Raw genomic sequence first — 20,622 nt, forward strand, 5'->3', positions numbered from 1 at the left:
TCACTGAGTGTGGAAATGACATAAACTTGAGTTTAATGTTTTTGCAAATGCAACGCTCAGAAAATTCTCTTTAAGGCAACAGATGTTAGACTTGGTGGTCTGCGAAAGTGATGTTAATTCTTCTGTGCTTTACAGGTTAAAGTTAATCTTCAAGGCGATATAGTTGATCGCGGCTGCACCAATTTGGGAATAAGCCAGGCTGGCTTTACCTTGCACTCTGCCATCTATGCAACTCGACCAGACGTCCGATGCATCGTCCACATTCACACACCAGCTGGAGCTGCAGTAGGTTCATTTTTATTTTCCTACGTTTTTCTGGCTACTTGAATTTAGATAGAGTTCTCATTTTTCTAGATGTAATGTTTCTTCCCAATCCCTTCCATTTGGTATCTTCAACCGCTTACTTCTCTAGGCACCACAGCCCATTTACATGACTGTGAAGTCATGTCGGCCATTTGATTCCAGGTCTAGATCTATGTTTGTGCCGCTAATGCCAGTTTTCAGGTGAGAAAGGTGTGGTTTGGGCTGACTTACTCTCTCGCAGCCAGAGTAAAAAATACCATGGTTTACCCAGGTGATCCACCAGAGGTGATGACCCTCACTCCTCCAAAAATGAGAGGTTGAGAGCAACGTTCTCGTCTGGAGGTCCTGCGCAGGCCACTTGCCGGCTTCTCAGTGGAGTTTTGAATGGGCTGCGCAGCCTGTTAAAGGGACCATGCACCCAAAAGAAAAATAGTGGGAACATTGCTTGTGAGTGTAATCACAGCTGCTGTGAAAAGTGGCAAAGCCTGTTGTTGCAGTCCAGTAATATCTGCGCTTCTGAGCTGCATTTCAAAAGTAGTCTGTTTTTTTACTTAAACTAATGCTTGACAGTACAACAAGCGCTTGCATTTCACACAAGATCGTCTATTTACCCTTGCCTTATGTACGTACAAGCATGCGGCGCACACACCCCTCCAGAAAACAGTAAGTTTGCAATACTTGGCTTACGTAAAATTCCATATGAAAACATACAACGTCGAAGTATCTTATAATATGCCAGGATGATGCCTATGTCCATTGGATTGTTTTTATTTAACAACAATTATACTTTGTAATCTTTAGGGTCACCACTTTGTTTTAGCAGCAGAAAAATAGAACTGTTAAAGTTTACAGCACAGAAGGAGGCCATTCGGTTCATTGTGCCTGTACATTGTGTCTTTCCTGGAGCAATTCAAAACTAACCCCACTGTCCTCTCTTTATATCTTCTCCTGTTTCAAATATTTATCCAGTTTTTCCATAAAGAAGCAGTGGTCTCTGCGTCAACCACTCCTTGTATCAATGCATTCCATGCTCCCATAACCCTCTTGTTATTCTTTGTGATCATTTTAAATTGACGGTCCCTTGTCAAAGACACCCCCCCCCCCCCTCCCCCCCCCAAATCAGAGGAAATATACTTTTCCTATACATTCTCTCTGAAAACCCATAATTTTTAAATCTCTGTTAAATCTCCTCTTAGCCTTCTTTGCCCCCGTGGAAATAGTCCCTGTATCTTGGGTCTGTTCTTATAATGCTAGACATCATCCTGGTGTATCAACACTGTATTGCTTTGCCTTTAATGTCCTTTGTATAATTGGGTGCTGAAGACTGTACACAGCACTCTTGGCCTAACCAATGTTTTGTATACCTCTTTACTCTTGCACTCTGTGCCCCTGTTGATAAGGCCCAAATGTTTTTCGGCCTTTTTTTAATGGGGTCAGCTACCTGCACTCTCACTTGTGCATTACATGGTGTAATGTTTCATAGAAACATAGAAGATAGGAGCAGGAGTAGGCCATTCGGCCCTTCGAGCCTGCTCCGCCATTCAACGAGATCATGGCTGATCATCCAAATCCTAGCACCCGGTCCCTACACCGACAGCCATCCCAGCCAAGCCCTATCCCCGTAACCCCACGTATTTAATCCCCCCTAACATTTAAGGGTCAATTTTTATCATGGCCAATCAACCTAACCCGCACATCTTTGGACTGTGGGAGGAAACCGGAGCACCCGGAGGAAACCCACGCAAACACGGGGAGAATGTGCAAACTCCACACAGACAGTCACCCGAGGCCGGATTTGAACCCGGGTCCCTGGCGCTGTGAGGCAACAGTGCTAACCACTATGCCACCATGCTAAGAAATTTCATTTCTTATAATTTACCACACGCAACACCACAGAAGATTTGCTAGTTATACAAGAAGTACTTTTCTCCAAAACATTCATGAATAATGTGAACAGCACGGAACCCCAGACTGCAGGTAGATAACCCCAGAATGTACCCCACAGAACTCTAGACAGTTGCTGCCCCTCAACTGCAGCTATTTTCATTTAGTCTTGCCACTTTTAAAAACTTTTTGTTAGGCCAGTTTTGAAATGGGCTGGATGATTTTATTCAAGGTGATGTAAAGCTTAGGTGAAACTTGCTCTCTGGATTCAAGGGGAGGAGGGAAATGTCACAAATGCATAGGCTGCATGTTTTGTCTTCAGCCTCACAGAGACCTGCTGTTTCAGGTCAGTTACAGGAGGGTTTAACCTAGTAAACAGCAGTTAAGATAGCTACAGAAGGAGTAGACCCAGCCTGACAAACTTCTCCTATCTCTTTAAGGATCTATGTAAGAAGTCACACAACACCAGGTTATAGTCCAACAGCTTTATTTGAAATCACAAGCTTTCGGAGCGCTGCTCCTTCGTCAGGTGAAGTGGAGAAATGCATAAAGACACAGCTTATATAGTCAGAGAATAATGTCAGATGTTTACAGGTAATCTTTCTAACTGCCATTTATCACACCTCGGCAGAGAGATAATCACAGCAATCAAAGGCGTGAATGGTGTCCAAACAGGTCAGTCAGGAAAACATTACATCAAAGAACAATGCGGTGGGGTCACAAGGGGTCAAATGTTGCAGATGCTGGGGTCTGTATGAAAAACAAAAAGACAAAAAACTTTTTTTTGCTGGAAATCACAGCAGGTCCGGCCGCATCTGACAACCCAAGTGAATTATGAGAGACCCTACATCATGGTGTACCTAGGCATCCAAAATGTATTGGAAAAGGTTCCTCATGAAAGGCCACTAGTTAAGCTCAAACCTGTAAGGATTCAGCGTGAATCATAGAATGATAGAAACTTGCAGGACAGAAGGGGGCCATTCGGCCCGTCGTGCTTGTGCTGGCTCTTAGACCACTCGTGCTTTGTTCCACATCCCGCTTTTTGTCTGTAATCCTGTAAGTTCCTCAGCCACAAGTACCTGTCCAACTCTCTTTTAAAATTATTTATGGACTCAACTTCCACCACCTTTTCAGGTAGAGCGTTTCAGATCCCGATAACTGAGTGAAAAAAGTTCTCCCCTAAACCTTTTGCCAATGATTTTGAATCTCTGACCCCTGGTTATTGACCCACTCGCCACAGGGATTAGTTTTTCTCTCTCTACTCTATCAAAACCCCTCGTCATCTTGAAACCCTTTATTAGGTCACTTCTTAACCTTCTCTGATCCAAGGAGAACAGTCCTAACTTTTCCAACCTCTCCTCATAATTGAAGTCCCTCATCCCTGATAACATCCTGGTGAACCTCCTCTGTACCCTCTCTAAGGTCTTTACATCTTTCCTGAAGTGTGGTGCCCAGAATTGTCCACAATATTCCAGCTGAGGCCAAACCAGTGATTTATAAAGTTCTAGCATGATCTCTTTGCTTTTATATTCTATTTCTCCATAAACCCAAGTAACCCATATGCATTTTAACCACCTTATCAACTTGCCCTGCCATCTTTAAGGATTTTTGTATATGAACACCAAAGTCTCTCTGCTCCTCTACACTTTTCAAAATCATGCCATTTATCGTATATTGTCTTTCCATATTCATCCTCCCAAAGTGCGTCACTTTATGCTTCTCTGCATTGAACGCCATTTTCCATTCTTCTGCCCATTTCACCACCCTGTCTGTCATCCTGAAGCCTATAACTATCCTCAGTCATGATCATCTACTTTACCAAGTTTCGTATCATCGGCAAACTTTATTATGCTGCTCCCTACACCCGAGTCTAAGTCTTGGGAATAGATAAGAAACTGGCTGATGGGTAGGAAAAAAATGCAGGTAGTACTTGTTAGAGGAGTTATGTTGGGGTGGGGGAAAAGTTGAGTGGGATTTGCTAGGGCTCAGTATTGAAACCACTACTGCTTCTTCATGGTGAGTGACTAGGAGCTGTGGAGGATCAAAGTTCATATACACAAATCACTGAAAGCTCGTGCACAGGTACAAAACGTAATCGAGAAAGCTAATGGAATGCTGGCCTTTTTCTCAAGGGGTTTGGAATTCGGAAGTGAGGAAGTGATGCTTCAGTTGTGCAGAACCTTGGTCAGACCCCAACTGGAGTTCTGCGTGAGCTTCCGGTCGCCTGTCACTTTAATTCTCCACTTCACTCCCAGTCTGATCTCTCTGTCCTCGGCCTATTACAGGAAACTTTGTGCTATCCGGCACCGACGGGACCGAGCTGTTGCCGTTCCCTCAAAACTGCCGGACACTCCAGCGTTAATGTTGAAACATACGGAGCTTTTCATCTCCGTATCTGACAACAAACACTGTTGCTTAGCAACAGCTTCTAAACAGTCGGCCCGTACCTTGGAAGCGTCTCTCTGAAGCTGTTGCTAAGCTACAGAGACTTTGCAGAGCCTGACTGTTTGGGGGGGGAAAAAAAGCCACGAGAAGAAAAAAAACCTAACAAAACGGCTCCTGATTTTTGCCGGTGGCTTGAGCTTGCCGGACACTTGGCCTCCGGATAACACACAGTTTCCTGTACATTGTTCCAATGAAGCTCAACGTAAGCTCGAGGAACAGCACCTCATCTTTCGATTAGGCACTTTACAGCCTGCCGGACTCAACATAGAGTTCAGCAATTTCAGATAATAATCCCTGCCCCCATTTTTCATGCAGTATGATTTTGCCATTCCCATTTGCAACATTTTCACAGCATGTTCTTTCAATTCCTTCCTCCCCTCCTTAACCCCTCTTTCTCCCCCCCGTCTCTGCACCTGCTTAATATCTTACATTTCCAGCTTTTTCCAGTTCTGCTGAAGGGTCCCAGACCTGAAACATTAATCCTGTTTCTCTCTCCACGGATGCTGCCTGGCCTGCTGAGTATTTCCAGCATTTTCTGTTGTTACTCAAGAAAGATATATTGGCCGACTGATTCTGTTAACTTAAAAAGGCTGATGATTGGTGAGGCATCTCAGAAACTCTTACTTTAAGCAAGGTCGTATTCTAAAAATCAGAAACCACTCTGTACTTGAGATGATTTTAAAGATTTCTCCCAAAGTTTTGATTAAATATGTTTTTTTTGGTTTGCTCAAACACTGGTTTTCTGATGGTTAAACAACATTTCCAATTATCTTCTGTTGTACCAGGTGTCTGCAATGAAGTGTGGCCTGCTGCCAATCTCTCCTGAAGCATTGGCACTTGGAGAGATAGCTTACCATGATTACCACGGAATCCTTGTGGATGAGGGAGAAAAGATACTAATACAGAAAAACCTGGGCCCCAAAAACAAGGTCAGCTCCATTTAAATTGAACTAACATTTTCATTCTCTCTGCTTATGGCGGAAAATGTTTGTGGCAGGTTTTTGAAACCCATCCAAGTATCTTTTGCTGCAATTTTTCAAAAGATCATCTTTACAATGTGTGATTCCCAAATTGATGAAAAACACACAAGTACTGGTTTCTTTGAACAAGAGGTGGCATTGATGCTTTCGCTTATTCAAAATACTGATCCATTTTGGTGTGACTGATCTCCCATGTCATTGTCCCAAAGATTGTCTAAATTTGAAGGTCAAATTGTAATTCTAATCCATGAGCATTTTGCTATTAAGCAGCCATTGTGTTAAGTGGGGAATGCTGCCTAAGTTGATTCTGTAAATCTGAATTCTATATCTGTCTTTTTTAAAGTTGGGAACAATATGTTTATTTGTCAAAACTTAAACCCTTATATTTCTTATTAATATTCAATCCTGGTATGAGGCATAATCACCACTTTGAAATAAAGAGTAGATTGCCTTTCAAAAGCTAGGCTTTATTAACCTTAAAAAACCAGCAAGTACATGTTGAGCACCCAGTCTCGACCACTGTAGAAAACTGAATTTAAGATGGCCACCACAGGTCACATGGAATCAACTAACCAATAAGTTTACAGCATATATCTCAAGGCAGGAAAACAGGCAAGTGTTAATGTTACAGATAAGTTTGGATCAGTTGAACTTCAATGTGCTGCAAGAATCATGTGCCTCGAATCAAGTTAGATGAAGAAGCACGTAAAGTGAATTAGCTTTCTATCAAAAATAATATAAAATAACAAATTTGCTCATTAAAGATGAATAACTTAATAGGAAGTTCCCCTATTAGTGTTTGTATTGAGATTGAACAATTTTACTTTTTCATTGCATTAGTTTCAAGGATAAAGGGTGAAATAGATTTTCAGCAGTATACCATTTGTAGTGGTAGAATTACAGTGCATTCCTTGTATAGAGCTGTAGGGTACGGTAACCTAGTGATTATTGTACTGGACTAACCACTCCGAGGTCGAGAGTTCAAATCACGCTATAGAAAGTTGTAAAACTGAATTCAATAATGTAATAATTTGTGGTGTGGAGATGCCGGTGTTGGACTGGGGTGGACAAATGTAAGAAATCACACAACACCAGGTTATAGTCCAACAGCTTTATTTGAAATCACAAGCTTTCGGAGCGCTGCTCCTTCATCAGGTGAAGTGGAGAAATGCATAAAGACACAGCTTATATAGTCAGAGAATAATGTCAGATGTTTACAGGTAATCTTTCCAACTGCCATTTATCACACCTCGGCAGAGAGATAATCACAGCAATCAAAGGCGTGAATGGTGTCCAAACAGGTCAGTCAGGAAAACATTACATCAAAGAACAATGAGGTGGGGTCACAAGGGGTCAAATGTTGCAGATGCTGGGGTCTGTATGAAAAACAAAAAAACAGACAAAAAACATTTTTTTTGTTGGAAATCACAGCAGGTCCGGCCGCATCTGTGTAGATTCTGAGATGGTAATAGAACAGTGGAGACAAAAGACGGCTCAGGTTAGGTGTGAAGTGTACTGGCAGGATGAGAGACAGCTGCCATGTGGGAGAGAGAGAAAAAAAAAGGAAAGGGGGGGGCAAGGGAAGACCCAAAACAAAGGGGTGGAAAAAAAAAAGTAAAAATGTAATAGGGGCCGAGGTTATGATCTGAAATTGTTGAACTCGATATTGAGTCCACAAGGCTGCAAAGTGCCTAATCGAAAGATGAGGTGCTGTTCCTCGAGTTTACGTTGAGCTTCCGTGGAACAATACAAGAGGCCAAGGACGGTGAGGTCCGAGTGGGAATGGAGCGGTGAATTAAAATGACGTGACCGGAAGCTCGGGGTCACCCTTACGGACTGAACGGAGGTGTTCCGCAAAGCAGTCACCCAATCTGCGTTTGGTCTCCCCAATGTAGAGGAGACCGCATCGTGAGCAGCGATTACAGTATACTAGATTGCAAGAAGTACAAATAAAACACCGTTTCACCTGGAAGGGGTGTTTGGGGCCCTGGACAGTGGGAAGGGGGGAGGTATAGGGGCAGGTGTTACATCTCCTGCGCTTGCACGGGAAGGTGCCAGGGGAAGGGCTGTTGGGGGTGATAGAGGACTGGACTAGGGTGTCTCGGAGGTAGCGGTCCCTACAGAATGCTGAAAGGGGAGGGGAGGGGAAGATGCGTTTGGTGGTGGGATCACTTTGGAGGTAGCGGAAATGGCGGAGGATGATCCGTTGAATGTGGAGGCTGGTGGGGTGAAAGGTGAAGACAAGGGGAACCCTATCGTGGTTCCGGGAGGGAGGGGCAGGGGTGAGGGCAGAAGTGCGGGAGATAGAACGGACACGGTCGAGGGCCGTGTCAACCACGGTAGAGGGGAATCCTCGGTTGCGGAAAAAGGCAGACATGTTGGAAGCACTGGTGTGGAAGGTGGCATCGTCTGAGCAGATACGGCGGAGACGGAGAAACTGGGAGAATGGAATAGAGTCCTTACAGGAGGTGGGGTGGGAGGAAGTGTAGTCCAGGTAGCTGTGGGAGTCAGTGGGCTTGTAGTGAATATTGGTCGATAACCTATCCCCAGAGATGGAGACGGAGAAGTCGAGGAAGAGAAGGGAAGAGTCAGAGATGGACCATGTGAAGGTGAGGGAAGGGTGGAAATTGGAGGCAAAGTGAATTAAATTGTCTAGTTCGAGGCGAGAGCAGGAAACGGCACCGATACAGTCATCAGTGTATCGGAAAAAGAGGTGAGGGAGGGGACCTGAGTAGGACTGGAACAAAGAGTGTTCCACATATCCCACGAAAAGGCAGGCATAGCTAGGACCCATGTGGGTACCCATAGCAACACCTTGTTCTCACATTGAACAACTTCTCCTTTAACTCCACTCGTTTCCTCCAAATCAAAGGTCAAACGTCAACCCCAAGCTTCCGGTCGCCTGTCATTTTAATTCACCGCTCCATTCCCACTCGGACCTCACTGTCCTTGGTCTCTTGCATTGTTCCACGGAAGCTCAACGTAAACTCGAGGAACAGCACCTCATCTTCCGATTAGGCACTTTGCAGCCTTCTGGACTCAATATCGAGTTCAACAATTTCAGATCATAACCTCGGCCCCTATTACAATTTTACTTATTTTTTTCCACCCCTTTGTTTTGGGTCTTCCCTCCCTCCCCCCACCCTTTTTTTCCTCTCTCTCCCACATGGCAGCTGTCTCTCATCCTGCCAGTACACTTCACACCTAATCTGAGCCATCTTTTGCAAGCACTGTTCTATTACCATCTCGTCTGGTTTTGAATACCTCTTAATGTCTCTTTTACTTCTTTTGTTCTATCGCAGCCCTGCCTTCGATCTATTTTATTTCCTTTCCAGTTTTGAAAAAGGGTTTTGACCCGAAACGTCAACTCTAATTTCTCTCCACGGATGTTGCCTGGCCTGCTGAGTTTTTCCAGCATTTTCAGTTGTTATTACAGCACTAAAGGAAGCCATTTAGCCTATGCCAGTGTTGAATCTTCAATGAGCTATCCAATCGAATCATATTTCCTTGCCTTATAAGAAATACGACTCATCTTTATTTATTATTATAGCTCTCTGTTACATATGTCATTAATAAAATATTATGGATTTCAATTTTATGATTTTCACCCTTTTATTAAAAAAATCCTAAAATGCGTGATGGTTTCCTGGATCAGTATGTGGAGGAACCAACCAGGGAACAGGCTATTCTGGATCTGGTACTGTGTAATGAGAAAGGGCTAATCAATAACCTTGTGGTAAAGGGGCCTTTAGGGACAAGTGACCACAAATATGATTTGAATTTTACATTAAGTTTGAGAGTGATGTAGTCCAATCTGAAACTAAGGTCTTCAATCTAAACAGAGGAAACTACAAGGGTATGATGGACAAGTTGGCCATGGTAGATTGGGAGACTACACTAAAAGGTATGAAGGTGGACGTACAATGGCTAACATTCAAGGAAATAACGCATAATTTGCAACAAACAAATATTCCTCTAGGGCATAAAAACCCAAAAGGAAAAGTGATCCAACCATGGCTAACAAAAGAAATTAAAGCTAGTATTAAGTCAAAGGAGGAAGCTTATAAAGTTGCCAGAAAAAGCGGTTAGCCTGAGGATTGGGATCTTTTTAGAAATCTGCAAAGGGGGACTAAGAAATTGATAAAGAAAGGGAAAATGGAATAGGAGCACAAACTAGCAAAATATAAAAACGGATTGTAAAAGCTTCTATAGGTATGTGAAAAGGAAAAGACTGGCGAAGGTAAATGTAGGTCCTTTACAGTCAGAGACGGGAGAATTTATAATGGGGAATGAGGAAATGGCAGAGAAATTAAATAAATACTTTGTTTCTGTCTTCACAGAGGAAGACACAACAAACCTCCCAGAAATACAAGAAAACCAAGGGCGTGGCGAGAATGAGGAACTTAAAGAAATTATTATTAGTAAAAAAACAGTACTAGCAAAATTAATGGGACAAAAAGTCGATAAACCTCAAGGACCGCATGACCTACATCCTAGGGTTTTGAAAGAGGTGGCCATTGGGATAGTGGACGCATTGGTTGTCATCTTCCAAAATTCTATAGATTCTGGAACGATTCCTGCAGATTGGAGGATAACAAATGTAACCCCGCTATTTAAGAAAGGAGGGAGAGAGAAAACGGGGAACTACAGACCTGTTAGCCTCACATCAGTAGTTGGGAAAATGCTGGAATCTATTATAAAGAATGCAATAACTGGGCACTTAGAAACTAATAGTAAGATTGGGCAGAGTCAACATGGATTTATGAAAGGGAAATCCTGTTTGACAAACCTACTGGAGTTCTTTGAGGATGTAACTAGTGGAGTAGACAAAGGGGAACCGGTAGATGTGGTGTATTTGGATTTTCAGAAGGTCTTCGATAAGGTCCCACACAAGAGGTTGGGGAACAAAATTAGGGCACATGGAATTGGGGGTAATATACTAGCATGGATTGAGAATTGGTTACATAACATAAGAAATAGAAGCAGGAATAGGCCACTTAGCCCCTCAAGCCTGCTCCGCCATTAGTAAGATCATGGCTGATCTTGGGCTCAAAGCCACTTCCCCCTGCCGCTCCCCATAACCCTTCACTCCCTTATCTTGCAAAAATCTGTCTCATCTCCACCTTAAATGTATTTAATGACCCAGCCTCCACAGCTCTCTGAGGCAGAGAATTCCACAGATTTATGACCCTCTCCGAGAAGAAATTCCTCCTCATTTCAGTTCTAAAAGGGTGACCCTTTATTCTAAAACTGTGCCCCCAAGTTCTAGATTTTCCGACGATGGGAAACATCCTCTCTGCATCTACCTTGTCGAGACCCCTCAGTATCATATGTTTCAATAAGATCACCTCTCATTCTTCTAAATTCCAATGATTATAGGCCCAGCCTGCTCAACCTTTCCTCATAAGTGAACCCCCTCATCTCTGGAATTAACCGAGTGAATCGTCTCTGAACTGCCTCCAATGCAAGTATATCCTTCCTTAAAGGTTAACAGACAGAAAACAAAGAGTAGGGATAAACGGGTCTTTTTCAGGATGGCAGGCTGTGATTAGTGGGGTACCGCAAGGATCGGTGCTTGGGCCCCAGCTGTTCACAATCTATTTCAATGATTTGGATGAGGGGGCTAAATGTAACATTTCCAAATTTGCTGCTGATACAAAGCTGGGTGGCAGTGTCAGTTGTGAAGAGGCTTCAAGGGGATCTCGACAGGCTCAGTGAGTGGGTGAAAACATGGCAGATGGAATATAATGTGGTTAAATGTGAAGTTATCCACTTTGGTAGAAAAAACAGAAAGGCCGAGTATTTCCTAAATGGTGAAAGATTGGGGAATGCAAATGCTCAAGGGGACTTGGGTATCCTTCTACATGAGTCACTGAAAGTGAATGTGCAGGTGCACCAAGCCATTAGGAAGGCAAATGGTATGCTGGCCTTCATTACAAGAGAAGACCAAACGCAGATTGGGTGACCGCTTTGCGGAACACCTCCATTCAGTCCGTAAGGGTGACCCCGAGCTTCCGGTCGCCTGTCATTTCAGTTCACCGTTCCATTCCAACTCAGACCTCACCGTCTGTGGCCTCTTGCATTGTTCCGTGGAAGCTCACCGTAAACTCGAGGAATAGCACCTCATCTTCCGATTAGGCACTTTACAGCCTTCCGGACTCAATGGCCCAGAACTTGGTGTCGGGGGCTTGCCGCGCGTGCAAGCCCCCGATCTGCACTCGCCCTGCGCGCTGACATCTGAAGCCCGGGCCTGCTTGCATTTCCTGTGACAGGCCCGGTTCAGATGTCAGCGCGCAGTGCTTACCTGATCCAGCGGCGTAGTTAGTGCGATGTGCCGGCTGGGATCAGGTGAGCACTGTGCAACCAATCAGGGGAGGGGAAGGTTCATTCATGAGTTTGAGTAAGAACTGTCAAACTCATGAAAACTACGGGGGCCCAAAACACTATTTAAACTTTAAATAAAAATTTAAAAAACATCCCAATCATTAAATTAAGTATAAATAAGTTTAAAAAAATAATTTAAACAATTTTTTTTTTTGAAAAAAATAAATTTTTAATAAAAAGGGTCTAAAACTAAACTTACCTTATTGTAGATTCTTTAAAATAATAAACCTGTGGAAATTTTTTTTCTAAATTACACTAAAACACCACTTACCTGTAAAAATAAATACTTACGTGTGCTTTTTACAAGCGTAAAGACCGGAGGCCTTTAGACATGCGCAAATCCCCCAAAACCGAGGAAATCCAAGACGCACGCGCTGCCCCCTACAGCGCACGTGCTAGCCTCTTCACCTCTTGGGTTAGAGGAGAGGAAATGCCGGTTTTCAGCGCATGTGCTGTGCATGCTGAAAACCGGCATTTCCTCCGGCCAGACGCGTGAGTACCCCTTCCGTACTCGCGCGTTTGGGGAGGAATTTCTGCCCCAATATCGAGTTCAACAACTTCAGATCATAACCTCGGCCCCTATTATATTTTTATATTTTTCATCCACACTTTTGGTTTGTGACTTTTCCTTTTTTTCCTCTCCCACATGGCAGCTGTCTCTCACTCTGCCAGCGCATTTCACACTTCATCTAGAGCCATTGTCTGTTTCTTTACCTGTCCTATTACCATCTCGTCTCACCTTGAATATCTCTTAATGTCTCTTCTTTCATCCCCTCCCCCATTTCCCAGCCCCCAAACTGCCTTTTGTTTCATTTCCTGCCTTTTCTCTCAGTTCTGTAGAAGGGTTTCGACTCGAAACGTTGACTCTATTTCTCTCTCCACGGATGTTGCCTGGCCTGCTGAGTTTTTCCAGCATTTTCTGTTATTTCGGATTTCCAGCATCCGCAGTATTTTGCTATCTTATTTCATTACAAGAGGATTTCAGTACAGGAGTAAAAGAAGTCTTACTCCAATTATATAGGGCCTTGGTGAGACCACACCTGGAGTACTGTGTACAATTTTGTTCTCCTTACCTAAGGAAGGATATACTTGCCATAGAGGGAGTGCAACAAAAGTTCACCAGACTGGTTCCTGGGGTTGGGGGATTGTCCTAATGAGAGATCGAGTAGACGAGGCCTATATTCTCTAGAAACATACAAAATTCTTACAGGGCCTGACAGGGTAGATGCAGGGGGGATGTTTCCCGTGGCTGGGGAGTCTAGAACCAGGGGTCACAGTCTCAGAATAAGGGGTCGGCCATTTAGGACTGAGATGAGGAGAAATTTCTTCACTCAGCGGGTGGTAAATCTTTGGAATTCTCTACCCCAGGGGGCTGTGGAGGCTCGGTCGTTAAGTACATTCAAGACAGAGATCGATATATTTTTAAATATTAAGGGAATCAAGGGATATGGGTATAGTGCAGGAAAGTGGAGTTGAGGTAGATGATCAGTTATGATCTTATTGAATGGGGGAGCAGGCTTGAGGGACCGAATGGCCTCCTCCTGCTCCTATTTCTTGTGTTCTAGTACAGCTTTTTTATTTTTAATAGTTGCCTCTCACATTTAAAATTTACAAAACTTGAAATGTAATCAGGAGCTTACTTGCGTTCAGGCCGATACCTACTACATGAGGTGCAGGTCGACACTGCTTTCTTTCCCTCAGCATCCCTACTTTGGTGATGAGCATTATTGAAGGCTCATCACAAAGTGCTGGTTTCCCTTATTGATCATTGCGACTGCAGCTTTGGTCACAGAGAGGTGATTGTGAACATTGTAACCGGTATGGTACTGGTTTAAGTAAGTTAACACTGCATTGATGTCAGTGCAGCATATTTAGTGCTAGTGAGTAGAAAACATAATTCATCAGCTCATGAAGTACTAATAAGTTCATATCAAAACCATGCCATCCTTTATGTTGCAGAAAAATGTCCTCACTGCAAATGGTCTTCATTTGATAAGCTATTTTAACCATTAGCTGACAAGACCTTGTTAATTATTGTTACTTGCTTAAATATGCTCTTCATTATACTGCCAGGTACTCATTCTAAGGAACCATGGTCTAGTTGCCGTTGGAGAAACTATTGAGGAAGCTTTCTATTATATTCACAATCTGGTTGTGGCCTGTGAAATTCAGGTAGGAGACTGATATCAAACAGTCAAGTAAAGCATTTCTTGTATTAAGTAAATGCTAAATTGCAAAAAAAAAGTTGCATATGAATAGATATTGAAATATCGATTTTTTTTTATTTTTATTTTTTTATTTTTATTTTTTTTAATTTTTTTTTTTTAATTTGTTATGCTAGTGATATGTGGAACTACAATACAGATGATCGTGAAGTTTTCTTTGGAGCCCAACATTAATAAGGAAGCATTTTCAGCATCCTTCTTCTGTAATGTTGCTGAAAGGAATTTGTCTGAATGTTAATATAAATTTAGTAACAACATTTGCCAGTTGCTCCAAGGAAATCGACGTCTTCTAGGACAGTTTTGTAACACTGAAAGAAACAAATATTACTCTAATGAAGCTCCTCCAATGTGTTGTCTCGGCCTAAAATACAATTATAATTGAAGATAACTTTTCTACACTTTAATGTTGTTCACCCTCCTGTCCTTTTCACTTTCATCTCCTTTCACATTCTTTATTTGCCCTGTTATTTTTTTTTAACTTTCATTTTACTTTAGTATTAAATTTGCCTTTTCCAGTCCTTCTAACTTTAGAACTTAAGTTACACTTTTCCTGGCTCCCATGTTTTATTTTAGAGGTGGGAGCATCTTTTGAAAGTGGACTTTGGCCAAAAATACTCCCATGGCTGTTTTGTTTTAAGCCAATCAATAGCCAGAATATTGATGATTGAAGTGATGTGCGTTAAACTAGGACGTGGCTCTGTCGAAGGATAACGCTCCTGTGAAGCGCCTTGGGACGTTTTATATTACGTTAAATGAGCTATATAAATGCAACTTGCCATTGTCGTCGTCGTCGTCGTCGCCGCCTCCTAGGCCCTGGAATTACTTCCCTAAACCGCTCCGCTTCTCTTTCCTCCTTTTAAGATGCTCTTTAAAACCTACCTCATTGTGACCAGACTTTTGGTCACCTGTCCTATTACCTCTATGTGGCTCAGTGTCAAATTTTGTTTGATAACGCTCCTGTGAAGTGCCTTGGGGTGTTTTACTACATTAAAGGCGCTATATAAATGCTAGTTGTTATATTGTTTAGCAACCCCCAGAACAATAATGTGCCTGGGTGAGTACATCTGCCCAAACCATACCAACAATTGTAAACGACTGAAGAAATTTGCCAGTATGAAGTTCTTTTGAAATGGGAACTGCCCATTTATCATATTCTTTAAGACCACATGGCTGCTGTTTTAATGGCGATTTAATTATGGCAACTCTCCATAAATTATTCTTTCACCTTATTGCCAGTTTTATCTCCTCCATTCCTTGCTGGGATACAGTTCCAGGCACCCTTTGGTACCTCACCAAGTGGCCACTACTAATGTGTGAATGTTAGAAGGCTATTTATGTGAAGGAGATGAAAACACCACAGTTAAGCTCAATCCTGGCGTTGCTTCATATCTACAATTTTAGCTTACTGTAGACAAGAACAGCTAACTTAGCAAACACCAAAAGCTGAACATATGCCCTTCATGGTCTGTTTGGCTCCGTCATTCACTGAATAAATATCTCTCAATTCTCAATTGCATATTTTTGGCAAATTTCTACGGTGTAGCTTCCTGGCATTGTGCTTTAGAGTTTTTTCACCAATCTATGATATTCAATTTGCCATATTAATAAATAACACTTTGATCAATTTGTCGGGCTTGAGGAAGGACTGAAAGTGGAATACTCTACCAATTCCACTGTGCAAATTTACTTTGTGAAGAATATTTTATATCCTTTTCTGGGGGAAGAAGAGAAACTTGTATATAAATATGGTTGGGTTGCCTGCTTTATCTTTAGTCGCATCTTAATACTAGTCCAGTTTAGGGGGTTTAAAGTGCATTCTGCCTCTTGTATACTTGTATTGCGCAGCCATGTCATGTGCTTAGCACACATTGAACAAGGTACTGTACTATAATCTTTAGATCGCGGGTGGGTTATAATTGTATAAAGCACCCTTGACTACACCATAAGCAAAGTGAATTTCTGCCAATTTACAAAGTGTCTCATTGTGCTTGGTGGATCAAATCAGGGTAATAAATCAAGGGAAAATAAGGGCTTGTAAACATTTGGGTTATCCTAGTTCAGGAACTGATGTCACCATACACAATTGGCAGTACTATGCCACCTTGTGCCTCATAAGCATTCTACAGAACATTACCAGTTCCTTTGCTCTATGAAAAATGGCATTGGCAACTGGACTACATAGGAGGGATAATTTCACTCAACTGGTCTGTAAGTGTAGAGCAAACAACTATAGTTAACACTGGTAGACAAGAGCCCCACAATGCACCATGCACATTGACACCATGACAGTCTGGTACATGCGCTCAAGGTTATGTGACTCCCAGGACGTTTTCCCACGCGCACAAAAAACCATGTGAACAAAAATTAAAACCTTGTGCTGTCTGCTTACATCCAACCAAGAACAGTACCAACCTTGCACTGCTATTAACCATTAATATACTATGTTACACTAATTCAGACCAAAATCAGGAAATTTGTAGGGGGAAAACATAGTTTGACTCAATTAAGACTCTTTGGGCCCACGGCTCTCTGCGATAATGTTATTTTAGAGGGAATTATACCAAAATTAGGGATTTCCTTTTTGAAGCACTGGCCTTCATCTGTTTTCTTTAGGATAGTGACAGTTTTTGTTTACTGGAGGCTTTTCCTTATTTGCACATCCTGGCTTTGCAGTTTGAATTTTCTAGAAAACATGTAGCATAAAATAATATTACAGCTGATTAGATCCAACATTTTCACAAGAAATAAACCATCAGAGTAATTCCGCTGCTTAATGATTTGTTTGCTGTAAAACCATTTTTATGCAGGATAATTTTCTGTTAGCCGAATTGCTAGATTAATTGGCAATTTTGCAGTTTAAAACCCAAATACCGAAATTTTTAAATGTTGAAACTGTTAAATTTAGACATTGAACAAAGAGCACATGGTTAACTTTTCTTACCAATGCAGTGCAGTGTGACCAGAGAAGTTGGCATGGATCAGGGTGAAGGAACAGTTTCAGAAATTCCATTATTAAAACCTAAATATTATTCTGTTTCCAGGTCCGTACAATGGCCAGTGCTGGAGGGCCTGACAATTTGGTTCTGTTGGATCCTGTGAAGTACAAAGCCAAATCTCGCTGTCCTGAGTCTTCAGGGGGTGACGAAAATAGTTCACATCCAAAGTGGCTGATTGGGGAGCAAGAATTTGAAGCCCTAATGAGAATGTTGGATAACCTGGTAAGTGCGGCAAGGGAAAGCGGTTTAATTTTTGCAGTAGAACCAAGGACGGTGGTTCAGTGACTCATTTAAACTAATTGAGACAGTTTCAAATAAAGATGCAAGTATACTTGCGCCCCTGTGAAGTGCCGTTTCTACATTAAAGGCGCTATATAAATGCAAATAAAGTCCTGATTGGCAACCCGCAAGTTCTGTAAAGCTCAAAGAAAATTCTAGGTAGTCTAGTCGTGCACCTAGTCAGGCAGCCATAGGTTTTATTCCTGGGGCTGCCTGACACGTGACTCAGCTTAGCTTGGTCAGATGAGTTTATCCGTTCTTGAAAGCATGTTTTCTCGCTTGTGGCTGCCAGTTGCAAAGTTTCTGTTACCTAGAGGAGGGAGGATAATAGTAAGTAGTGTAGTGGTTAATATTACTGGACTCTTAATCCAGAGAACGAGAGTTCAAATCCCACCATGACCGTTCGAGAATTTGAATTGAGTTTAAAAAGTCTGGAAATAAAAAGCTGGTATCAGTACAAGTGACCACGAAGCTGTTGAATTTTCATAAAAACCCAACTCATTCATTAATGTCCTTTAGGGAAGGAAACCTGTCTCCCTTACCCGGTCTGGTCTATATGTGACTCCAGTTCCATACCAACATTGTTGGCTCTTAACTGCCCTCTGACGTGCCACAGCAAACCACTCAGTTGTAACAAAACCCCTTGGGATGGGCAATACATTCTGGCCTCGCCAACGGCATCTACATCCTGAGATTGAATTAAATTAAAATTAAAAAGTAGCCTGAAAAGAGAACAGAATAAAATCTTATTTAATGAAATTTGTGACCAGAAGGAGAAAATTACTGTAATTAAAAAAAAAAAAAAAAAAAAGAATCTTTTCAATTGAAAACCAGAATCCTTTTTTTCTACCTGCAATCCTGCCTTTTAAAAGTGTACCCCTGGATCTTTGTTTCTTCACTCTGTTAAGTATTTTATTATTTAGGGTATATTTTCTTTTACTGTTGTTTTTTCCAAAATGTATTGCTACATATTTCTTACTTTGCATTCCCATCTCTTGGATAATCATCTGAAGGTGGGAGAATCCACTCCTGTGATTGGATCGAGTTCCTGCCCAAGGCACCTGCTGTGCTATGTGCAACCTCCCTGAGATGCTGAGCAGAAAACATAACTTAAGTTCTGTCCCCATTAATGTCCACATCCCCGATTTTAATCGCTCCACCATTGGCAGCCGTGCCTTCAGCTGCCTAGGCCTTAAGCTCTGGAATTCCCTCCCTGAACCTCCACACCTCTCCTCCTTAAAGACGCTCCTTAAAACCTACCTCTTTGACCAAGCTTTTGCTCATCTGCCCTAATATCTTCAAGATTCAAGATCATTTTATTGCCATATGTAACTAGTACAATGGAATGCTTACTCCCCACTCACTCCCACAATACAAGCATATAATATAAAAGCAAAAAAATAAAAACAAGTATAAATAAAAACAATAAGCAAATAAGCAAAAAGTATAGCAATAACAGTCCAAGTTGCAGGATATGATGAATAGTACAAAAAAGCCTCAATTACCACTGGAAATAATAGTAATGTAATATGATAAATATATGGTAATATGAATATAATATATATATTTACACAAACATATAACTATAATATGTCGGGCAGTGCGGTTAGCAGTTCAGTAGGCGCACTGCCTGTGGATAGAAACTGTTCTTAAACCTGCTGGTCCTGGTTCGGATGCTGTGGTACCGACGTCCGGATCGCAGGAGGGAGAACAGTTTGTGCCCAGGGTGATTGGGGTCCTGGATGATGGAGCGGGCCTTGTTCCGGCACCTGGTCTGGAAGATCTCCTCGATGGACGGAAGTGCGCACCCGATGATCTTTTCTGCCTTATTCACAACTCTCTGAATGGCTTTCTTGTTCTGTGCAGTGGTGTTACCATACCACACATTGACACCACTCGTCAAGACACTCTCTATGGTGCCGTGGTAAAAGTTCACAAGCCACTGTGTGCTTATGCCGCATTCCCTCAGGCACCGTAGAGGGTAAAGGCGCTGGTGTGCCTTCTTCAGCATAGCCTCAGTATTATGGTTCCAGGCCAGGTCATCAGAAATCTGCAGTCCCAGGAATCGGAAGCAACTGACGACTTCCACTGGTGTCCCGTCTATGCTGATGGGGCGATGGTTCCCTCGGTGGCTTCTGAAGTCCACGATGAGCTCCTTAGTTTTGCCAACGTTCAGGGCAAGGTTGTTGTCATTGCACCATCTCATCAGCTGGACTATCTCATCTCTGTACTCCGTCTCGTCATCGTTGCTTATCAGGCCAATTACTGTGGTGTCGTCGGCAAACTTGATAATCCGGTTGTTGCTGCGTATGGTTGTACAGTCATGTGTAAACAGAGAGTACAGCCAAGGACTGAGGCAGCAGCCTTGTGGTGCTCCGGTGTTGAGGACCAGAGTGAATGAGGTGGTGTTCCCTATTTTCACCACTTGAGGCCTACCAGTCAGGAAATCCAGAATCCAATTGCAGATGGGGGTGCCCAGGCCTAGGTCCCTCAGTTTCAGGACCAGCTTGGAGGGAATAATAGTATTAAATGCAGAGCTATAGTCAATGAACAACAGTCTGATGTAAGTGTCCCTCCTGTCTAGGTGTTCCAGGGCAGTGTGTAGTGTTAGGGAAATGGCATCGTCTACAGACCTGTTCGCCCTATATGCGAACTGGAACGGGTCCAAGGAATCGGATATGATGCTGCTTATGTGTGTCATGACCAGCTTTTCCAGGCACTTCATGGCTATAGATGTTAGAGCCACGGGTCGATAGTCATTGAGGCCTGTTACCTTGGTCTTCTTAGGTAACGGCACAATGGTTGTCTCCTTGAAGCACACTGGTACAACAGACTGCTGCAATGAGACTTGGTCAAATTTTGTTCGATAATGCTCTTCTGAAGCACCTTGGGATGGTTTATTATGTTAAAGGAGCTACATAAATGCAAGTTATTGTTGCTGACCATATGGTTTCAAGCCCGGTTTTGTGTCTCCATGCTCGTCATTAGGCCACACCCATCCAGTGCATTTGTGTGAAGGCTGAATGAAAGAATGTTAAATTAAATGTCTTCTGTTGTACAAGTGGGAGATTTCCTCATTATATATAATGTAATTGTAAATCTGTTCTCTTAAATGGGATTGCGGTT

The 20,622-nt window shown here is 42.5% G+C and overlaps 1 protein-coding gene across 5 annotated transcripts in view; it reads left to right on the plus strand.

Moving 5' to 3' along the window:
* Positions 1-20,622, plus strand: part of add1 (adducin 1 (alpha)) — a 113,209-nt gene that overhangs the window by 40,027 nt on the left and 52,560 nt on the right. For all 5 annotated transcript variants that reach the window (XM_085974421.1, XM_085974200.1, XM_085974302.1 and 2 more), the window contains exons 6-9: positions 136-285; positions 5,418-5,561; positions 14,070-14,168; positions 17,263-17,439. In XM_085974421.1, the coding sequence (XP_085830547.1) occupies positions 136-285; positions 5,418-5,561; positions 14,070-14,168; positions 17,263-17,439 (570 nt within the window). The remainder of the gene's footprint in view (positions 1-135; positions 286-5,417; positions 5,562-14,069; positions 14,169-17,262; positions 17,440-20,622) is intronic.

Source organism: Somniosus microcephalus, chromosome 1 (genome assembly GCF_052327205.1).
Source record: "Somniosus microcephalus isolate GS21.2 chromosome 1, FLI_Smic_1.0, whole genome shotgun sequence".
NCBI classification, from domain to species: Eukaryota; Metazoa; Chordata; class Chondrichthyes; order Squaliformes; family Somniosidae; genus Somniosus; species Somniosus microcephalus.